Here is a 9,922-nt window from a genome sequence, read left to right as displayed (position 1 = left end):
TCATCGGATGTTTGGACAGATGTATGTAGTATTAAATATAGACTAATTACAAAACTAATTACACAGCTTACGACTAATTTGCGAGACGAATCTTTTAAACCTAATTAGTCCATGATTTGATAATGTAGTGCTACAATAAACATGTGCTAATGACGGATTAATTAGGCTTAATAAATTCATTTCGTGGAGTACTGACGGATTCTGTAATTTATTTTTTTATTAGTATCCGAATACTCCATGCGACACCCTCACGTGACATCTCCTAAATTTTAGTCAATGGATCTAAACACACCCTTATTCTAAACTTCTACTAGCACGACTTCTTCTTTTAGGTCATTCTCACCAAGAGTTTTATATCATTGTTTCTAACAACATATTCGCTTGAAAAGCTTATCAGTCATGAAACAATGTTTTTCTTTTACAACGTATCAGCTTCAGCTGACTTATCAGCCGTAAAAATCATCAGCCGAATAGCTCGTATAGATGAAATCATTAGCAGTAGTTCTTCTTTCGAATCATTCTCAACGGAGAGTTTTATATATCTCATTGCTTCTAATAAGAATATAGAATGCAGTGAGACAAAGATGAAACCATCATCTCAATATATAGTTTAATTTTTTTATTCCATAAACATTTAATTCTATGATAACTCATCCTAAGTTGGTAACCGAGCCAAGACAGTTTTATCTCCATAAAAAAAAATTTCTCTAAAACGTTGTCGCATCATAAAAAATCACTTACTGGAACTATGATAAAAGCTTCCGTTGATAATGTGACTGCTTAGACAGAGAAGAGGCCTCGTGTCGTCCGGAGTACGTGACTGCTTATTAAATATAAATGAAACTCTGATAAAACTTTTGCTGATAATGACCTTATACAACTGTATAGTAAGGAACTGACATAGCACTGGTTACCTATTGGAACCGTCGGCATGAATGTCAGCCATATACTGTATACATACCTACATACATACATACATACATACATACATACATACATACATATATATAATATACTTCTTCTGTCCCTAAATAACTATCGTTTTCGCTTTTCGTGAAACAACCTTGACTAAATATATATAAAAAATATTAATATTTATGGTATAAAACTAATATCATTAGATAGATTGTTAAATCTATTTTCATAATAAATTTATTTGGGATACAAATGTTGCACGTATTTTTTACAAATTCAATCCAGCTTAGCACGGAAACCAAAAGCGACAGTTATATAAAGTACTAGCAGGTAAACCCACGCTTCGCGCGGGCAACAGTGAACGCTTAAAAAAAAGAAAAAGGAGAAAAAAAAGAAGAAGGGTTGGTACTGTTACATAGCGGGTCGGATACTATTCATCGTGATATGCTGCTGCTCAGCAAAAAAAAAAGGTGGTACTATTACCTAGAGGGTCGGGTACTGTTCATATACAGTGGTCTAGCGGGTCCGGAACTGTTCGATACTACGGAGTACCTACGATTTGTGCTGTGTAATTGTAAATGTGCACCATGAAGAGACAGATATGATGGATGATGGTTTGGTGACAAGCCCAAAAGCACATAGATAGACAGACAAGAGGTGTGTGTTTGGGGAGAGGGGCCGTCTCGCTCGCTTGCCGCTTGTGGCTGGACTGGTGTTCTCCATGCTTCCAGCCCCATAAAAAGACGACGCTTGACATGAAGTGATAGACTGCTCAGAGATCTTTCCCTTTCCTTTAGCCAGCCTTCCTGGTAGCTTGATACTACCCGCAGATTCTTTGACAGACATCAGACAGCAACCAAAGTGCAAGTGTGCAACGCACACACATCACCTCAGAGTCTCACAGTGTGTCTGAGAGAGAGAGAGGAAGAGATCAGCTAGCTCAGCTGGTATCATATCATCTAAACTGCATAAAAGGAAAAAAAGTTGCAATGATGCATTCCACCACATAGATAGAGAAGAGCCTCGACCCAAGAACGCCGTGTGCGCATCTCTATCTCCGTTCACGCACGCTCGTACGCACCCGCGGCAGCACAGCCGGCCATGGCCGACACCAGGAGAGCCTTCTTCCACTGCGGCGTCGACGGCATTGCGCGCGCCGCGCCGGGGGAGGCCGAGCTGCTGCCGCAGGTCGGCGGCCGCCGAGCGGAGGAAGGCGCCAGCAGCATGATCTTCGGCTTCCCCATGCCCGTGGTGCCCGGCCAGCCGGCCGCCGTCACCCAGCAGTTCTTCCCGGCCACTGCGGCAGCGCCGGCGCAGCAGCTGGCGACGGAGGAGCAGTGGCAGTGCCACGTGCCCTCCGGTTATAGCGCGGCGGAGCAGTGGGTCCGGTCGGCGTCGAGGAAGAGCCGGCGCGGCCCGCGGTCCCGGAGCTCGCAGTACCGCGGCGTCACTTTCTACCGCCGCACCGGCCGGTGGGAGTCCCACATCTGGTCAGTCACCTGCTGCACTCCTGCAGTGCAGTGCAGGCCTTTGAATTCGCTTCGTTCTTTGCTGGTGTTTTCGGCTTGTGCAAGCAATCTCCATTTCCTCTTCTATTTCATGCTCGTCTCTGTGTCTCTTGTTTCATTGGCAGGGACTGTGGGAAGCAGGTGTACTTGGGTGAGTTCTTGTCCAATTGAAAAAAAAACTGAAACTTAAATCACGTACTACTAGCATCATTTCATGGCATTTACTCAGGTGTCCGCATTGCTCTTTTTCTAGGTGGATTTGACACAGCGCAGGCTGCTGCAAGGTTCATAGATTTCTTCCTCACATTTGTTCCATCTTATATATATATACGTACAAACTAGGAGTAAATTTCTAAATTTTTGTTTGAACTTTGAACCCTCCCTGTACTTTGACCCATTGTTTGCAGGGCCTATGACCAGGTTGCTATCAAGTTCCGCGGCGTGAATGCAGACATCAACTTCACCCTGGACGACTACAAGGATGAGATGAAAAAGGTGATCCCTTATGACAACTCAAAAGACCTGTAGAAGAACAGCCCACCACCATGAATGAACTGAACAGAACAAAGAAGAAAGAACTGCAGTAGCGGCCCGTTCGCTTCGCTGAAAAAATAAACCGAAACACTGTTTCCGGCTGATTTGTTGTAAGAACTATTCCGGCTGAAAGAACAAGCTGAAAAGTATGGATTATAAGAGAAGCGAAGAGGACCACTCTGTTCACCGTTGTTAACTTCTCTCTCTCTTTCTATCTCCTTGTTTGATGCCTTGGTTCTGCTCTTCTTGCCATGGCGGCGGCATTTTCAGATGAAGAGCTTCAGCAAGGAGGAGTTCGTGCAGGTGCTCCGGCGGCAGGGCGCCGGCTTCGTCAGGGGGAGCTCCAGGTTCCGGGGAGTCACCCAGCACAAGTGCGGCAAGTGGGAGGCCAGGATCGGAAAGCTCATGGGCAAGAAGTAATTAATTAACGCTGAACAATTAGTTGTGCTAGTACGAAAATTTTGGAACTTAATTTGGGAAATTTTTGGCTTGGTTGATCTCCTAGTTGTTGCTGCAGGTATGTGTACCTGGGCCTGTATGATACAGAGACGGAGGCTGCCCAGTAAGTGTTGCGCTGCCGCTGCTCTCCTCTGAATTTCTGTTACGCTTGTCATTGGAGTGTCCCAGAACAGAACGGCATGTGATGTGACAACTTATGGTTTTGTGCCATGCGTATGCTTGCTAATCAGGGCTTATGACAAGGCTGCCATCAAGTGCTACGGCAAGGAGGCGGTGACCAATTTTGATGCCCAGAGCTACGACAACGAGCTGCAATCGCAGTGTGAGCCGCCTTGATCCGTTCTTGTTGTTGTCGTTGCTGTGTTTTCCTTATACTTCGTGATGAAAGATGCATACTCTTGAGCTGCTGAGCTGAAATTTTGTTTGTGGAGTGCAGCTTGGGACGGCGGCGAGCTGGATCTCGAGCTCAGTCTGGGCTGCGCCGGCAGCGATCCGCCGTCCACGGGCGCCGTCGAGGAGTTCAGCTCCGCGCCGGGCAGCAAGCAGAGGACGATGACCCTGACGGTATGTACAGCACATATATACATGGCCGACGCGCTGAGCCTTTTGCTAACGTCCACTACTGTACCTGACTGAGCTTCCTCGGACACTGACACGCAGCTCGATCTGCCGGCGGTGGCGGCGGAGGGGGAGGAGACGAGCGCCATCTACCCGCACAGGAGCATCCTCAGCAGGCCTCCGCCGCCGACTGCTGCCGCCGGCATGTTCTGGCGCCCGGCTGACGGCCACGTCCACGTCCGACACCCCGGCAGCGGCAGCAGGGACGACACGCTGCACATGCAACTCCAGATGGTACGCCGCTCGTACTACCATCACTGATGGATCGATCGACACACAGCAAACGATTCGATCCGTGACGATGCACCAGTGATCCATCCATCAGCGCATACTATTGCACATGCTAATCAGCGATCGTTGGTTTGGTTTCCTTTTTTGTGAACACAAACACTGGCGGACGACCCGGCAGCACCTGGGCGACGAGCAGGGCCAGATCGGCAGCGGTGGGGGGCCGCGCGCGCGCTGGACCAATCCCGGTGGCAACGGCATTAACTTGGCGCCGCCGTACGCCAGCGCCCGCCCCGGCAGCGACGACGACGCCAGCAGCGCCGCTGACGCAGCATCATCAGGATTCCCTCTGTGGCAGCTGGGCGAGGCGTGCAGGCCCAGCCGCTGAGCCTGAGCCTGTCGTCCAGCGCCAGCGACAGTAGTGGCGCTGAGCCACTGACCGGGCCTAAAGACTGTATCGGGAACCGCCGTTTGCCTCCGCAGGCCGCCGGCGGGTTCCCTTTTCTGGGTAAGCAGTGGCAGAGGGGGGCGAGCAGCAGCAGCAGCAGCCTCGTCATCGCTGCGCCGTGGCAGGAGCGCGGCCGGCACCGGCAGGAGGCAGGACCAGCTACGGTGCTACAATAGCGTCTGTAAGGAGGCAAGCGGAACGGATCGTCGGGGTGGAAAGATTCGAGCGGTTTTGAGCGTCCGGAGCTCGGAGATTTCCTCCTGCCTTGAAATAGTTATTTCTTCCCCTCGTTGATTCTGCTATTCTTAGCTAACTACTGTAGCTACATGCATGATGCTACTGCTCTGGTGCTGTTGGATGTGGAATGATATGTGTGGCCCGTGTCCACAATTATTTCTGCTGCTGCTCATTCTGCTCCCCTAATAAATCGAAGTCCTACTAGTGGTTGGTTGGTCCGTGTTTAGTTGCCAGGCCAAATTCCAAATTCCAAAAAAGTGCTACAGTATCTATCATATCGAATCTTACGATACGTGTATGGAGCATTAAATGTAGGCGAAAAAACTAATTGCACAGTTTAGTTGGAAATCACGAGACGAACATTTTGAGCCTAATTAGACCATGATTGAACACTAATTGCTAAATAAAAACGAAAGTGCTACAATAGCCTTAAATCCAAAATTCATCCAACTAAACACCATCTGAACCAAAATCCAATTAGCAAATGTTAGCTAGCTACTCCATTTGACTAGTACGGAGTAATAACTAGCTCAAGCCTCGATGACTTGGCTACAAAAGTCTCACATGTTACCTATGAGTCCTCCTGTTTGGATGGCCTAGGATTAATTTTTAGTTAGCTAGCAATTAGCTTTTTATCTAAATAGGCCGTCAAACTTTTTGTAAGTTGGTGGACTTTGTATAAAAAATATCAACATCCAGGACACCAAATAAATGCATAATGAAAAAACTACGTATCTAATTAATGATATTATTTTTCTATCTATAAACTTGGTTAAATTTATAAAACTTTAACTTAAGACAACTCTAGAAGTTGATTTATTCAGGGACAAAGATAGTATATTATGTTTCGATTTGAGGACACTTTGGGTTGGGTTAGATAATTACTTACTAATAATTAGCCAGCTCAGCTTGTTAAAGATTTGTTAAGGCTAGTGAGCTAGAAATGACTCCATGTTTTTTGGCTCACCAAACTTAGCGTAGTTCAACATCATCGTCAAGTGCTAATAAGAAAAGAGAAATCACGTAATGATGTCACACGTGTTATTACAATAGGTAAGGCGTGCTTGGTTGATAGCCTAAGGTTGCTAACATATGTGTCACGGACGTTTTGCCAAACTCATCCGTGTGGTTATCAAATTCGGGTTTATCAACACACACTTAAGTACATTGCAATATTTGTATATATTTTTTTCTATAAATTAGACCATTGAGAAGTTTTATGGACTACAAATCCACAATACAACATTTAAACATTATTTGTTACCCCTTATAGCAGCTTACATGGAACACTATAATTAATTATAGCACTATGTGTTTCGAATTGCATCGAGAAAGAACATTGAAAGATGACTAGTTTGACTCCGATCACTTTTTGCTAAGAACATAAAATTTTCTTATCAAATAGGACCATATATATAATATTTATTTTATCCATAATGTTGTAGTAAATCAGGGGGGGGGGGTGTTTACAATAATCCTGTTACTAGTATAGTCATTATGGTAACTCAAAGTGCTAAGAGAGAGAGAATAGAGTGGATCTAGCATCAAGAACCGCATCAAGAACCAATAAACTGTTGGCTAGCATTAATTAGTCTGGTGCGTTATTGTACTCCGCACCTTCTTCTCGATATATGGTCCGGTGCTATACAGGCCTCGTTCGGATGGTACGGTTCTGGAGGAATTTGAATGATTTGGAGGAATTCTAAAGGAATTTGTGAGAGGAAAATACTGTTCCGGATGAAAAAAGCGGATCAAGCCAGGTTTAAGGACACGCGAACGGGGCCATAGTGCCATGCTCTTTGTGATAGTCGAACAATCCATGACACCATTCTTCACCATCGCCAGATCATCCAATGGGCTATAGTGAACAATTGTCACGTTTGCAAGACACCATCGAACAGCCTACCGCTCACCGTTGATTGTTCAATAGATCATCATGCGGGGTATGTTCTCCTAGGATCCTTGAAAGACCTAGTTTAGTTTTAGTTAATTGATGAAATCTATTTAGACTAATTCTTTCATCTAAGTGTGTGACTAGATAGGATAGTCCAATCCAAGTGGTGGAGCAAGATGAAGTCCATGATGATGTTGGTTGACATGTGATGATGGTGATCAAGCTCCGGGACTTGGAAAAGAAGAAAGGGAAAAATAAAAAGGGCTCAAGGCAAAGGTGATATCAATAGGGCCTTTTTGTTTCGGTGATCAATACACTATAGAGAGTGTGATCACATTTAGGATAGATGGTCGTACTATTAAGATGGGAGCTCTTATCGGATAACTCGATCATCTAGTGCCATTAGGTGTTGAAATACTTGCATTGCATTTTAGGTCTAGTGCACATTCGGTGAGAAAGTGATTAACCTTTGAAAAAATGATTGTGAAAATGCTAAAACACTTGCATGTGATGGAAAAACACTTGGGAGTGTTAGCACATTTGCAAAGGTGGTGAGAAAGGTGAAGAAACGGAGGTGAAAACAGGCTCTAGGTGCTGCCTTGGGGGCACCGCCGTGCCAAGTCTGGTGCACCGTCACCCCTGCGGTGGTGACCACTTGGCCTCGACCGAGAGCAAGCTGTGAGGGACCCGTCGCGTTAATTCGCCTAAATCAAGTGTCATCCACTTGAATAGCTCAATTTAAGCAAACCAACCTCGACGACTCCCCCAGGAGCGCACTTGGCAACTCTTCTTTAGGATCAGGTTGAGTATCATACCACAATAGCCTCCACAACTGAAGGTAACATCTCATCATCGAAGTACATAATAATTCAATAGAAAACATATATTACAAGTCTCTTTTAATTTAACAAGTTAATTATACAATATTAAAGAAGACATTGATTCAATGCAATCATATGTAGTGAAGACCAACTACTATCTTACCAACACCGCTATGCTATGGATCACTCATATAGCTAATAACTAGTGGTCGCCTTGCCCATGGGCGTCGCCACCATAATCTGGACGGCTCCTGCCATTCACCCACTTTGTCACCAACGACGGGGTGAGATGGCCGCCAATGTCCTTTACCCGCAAAACAACTTAATAGCAGCACCATGAGTACATTGCATACTCGTAGTACTTAATTCCAACACATAAAGATCTAGTGGATGCAAAGAGATTAGTAGGTATTTGTACATTTGCATAAAAGCATAAGGTTCATTAAAAGAATGACATGCTCATGATTCATAATTAAACATCAGCATTAGAGTTCATGATAACAACGTAAGTGATCATCATAGGTAAGCCATATCATCATCAACACTACAATGGGTATAGAAGAAGGAACAACCAGTTCCATCCCGAAGGACTTCAGGCTTTCAAACTCTCTAGAGGTGTACAACTGTACCACACGGAGACCGGGACGAACCACCATACCCGTGCCCGAGAAAGGGTTGCCTCACGTTCTCTAACCTTTCCATAATCTAGCCAGGATATCTGACGAAAGGTTCGACTAGTTTCTTGGTCAATGTCCCGGATATTCCCAACCAACGCTAACCCCCTTGCCAGTTTCATGGATAAACCGGTCGCAATTAGTTACTTGGCTTGTTGACCCCATCCATGACATGTGGTCTATATAGGTGGTTACTCGGACTCACTATCCCAATGAACGGTCCTTAGCTGCTCCGCGAGCTATGTCACTTGAGATCCCACACTCACAGAGACCTTACCCCTTGCAAGATTAGAGAGTAACAGGGTGACCATTAGATTATATCTTAAGTTAAGGTTGGTCCCTTGAGGCAGGTTTGGGAAACCAAAGTCTTTCGTAAAAACCCTTTGTTTAGTGAAACAAGATGTTTTCAGAAAGGAGTTCAAATCAAAAGGTTTTGATACTTGTTTTGAACACAGTTTGAAATCAAGTCTCTTTTGAAGGGTAAAGCCTTTGCAAAGAAAAATGAGGTTTTCCAAAGCATTTTCAAGGCGACACCCTTTGAAGCTAGAAGAGGTCAAGAGTTTATAAAACAAAACCCTTTCGCAATCATTTTGTTTGATAAATCGTTTATAAATCATTTTGGAAACAAATTGATTTTCAAAGAAGGTTTAGACTCTCTTTTAAATAGGGAAGGACCTGCCAAAAGGAATTATAGTTAACCTAGTCATATTTGATTACCTATGAATCAAGTTAATCCCCTCATTCATTTTAGTAATTAATTAACCTGGTGTAGCATCCTACTCGTGCAAGCATGAGTTCCCTTCTCATACTCGACTTCTACCGTTGCTAAGCAAGTAAGCAATTAAGCGTTCCAAACCCCGTGGATTAAGTGAAGGCTCTAATTAGTTAATGAGTAGTTCTAACTTAGTGAAGCATCATTAAGTTGTTAACAAAGCTACATGAAATGCATAACTCATAATGAAACACAATATGTTCCAAAATATGGTTCATAGTAGTGGGGTGCTTGCCTATTGGAAGAGCAAGGTTCCCTTAGCTTGGAACATCTCTTGGCGTCTCTCCGATACCGTGTACCTATATGTGTGCACTTGTATGAGATGTGTATGTATGCATGACATATATGAAGTATGCAAGAGAGATGAGGGATGCTTGTGTGGTTCAACTCCTATGAGTGCAAGGTGCAAGAGGTTTCATGATCCTTAGACACCTAGAGAATAAGTTGTCTATTTATTAGACTAAGAATGCATTATGTTAAGTCAATATTAAAATATACTTTTTGGTGTCAAGATCATGCCTATATGATAGATAATATCCTAAAGAACACAACAAAACTTGTTTCACAATTTTTGGAGTTCAAATGCATCTTCTATGACTTTTACAAGTTGGGGCTGTGCTGTTGTGGTATAGCGGACAGTCCGCCAGGGACGAACGCGTGTGCCGAAGCATTCTGCTAGGATGAACACTAGAGCTGACGGATAGTCCATGAGAATGACGGACCATCTGGTAAAACGACGAACAGCTCGGGTGTAAAAACGTTGGAGATGATTCCTGTGGCATTTGAGCTCCAAATCGAGTGCGGTTTGTTTCTA

General features: G+C 44.5%; 1 protein-coding gene across 1 annotated transcript; it reads left to right on the top strand.

Annotated features, from left to right (window-relative positions):
• The first annotated feature begins 1,701 nt into the window (after nt 1-1,701).
• LOC136522634 (APETALA2-like protein 4) lies at nt 1,702-5,087 on the top strand. Its single transcript, XM_066516444.1, has 10 exons — nt 1,702-2,405; nt 2,549-2,574; nt 2,677-2,707; nt 2,831-2,918; nt 3,228-3,373; nt 3,475-3,519; nt 3,647-3,738; nt 3,853-3,980; nt 4,077-4,268; nt 4,444-5,087. Exons 1-10 carry the CDS (start codon nt 2,017-2,019, stop codon nt 4,648-4,650), a joined length of 1,344 nt encoding a protein of 447 aa, XP_066372541.1. The 5' UTR covers nt 1,702-2,016; the 3' UTR covers nt 4,651-5,087.
• Nucleotides 5,088-9,922: the final 4,835 nt, after the last annotated feature.

The sequence above is a fragment of the Miscanthus floridulus genome, chromosome 18 (genome assembly GCF_019320115.1).
Source record: "Miscanthus floridulus cultivar M001 chromosome 18, ASM1932011v1, whole genome shotgun sequence".
NCBI lineage: Eukaryota > Viridiplantae > Streptophyta > Magnoliopsida > Poales > Poaceae > Miscanthus > Miscanthus floridulus.
This window is presented reverse-complemented; position numbering and strand designations above follow the sequence as displayed.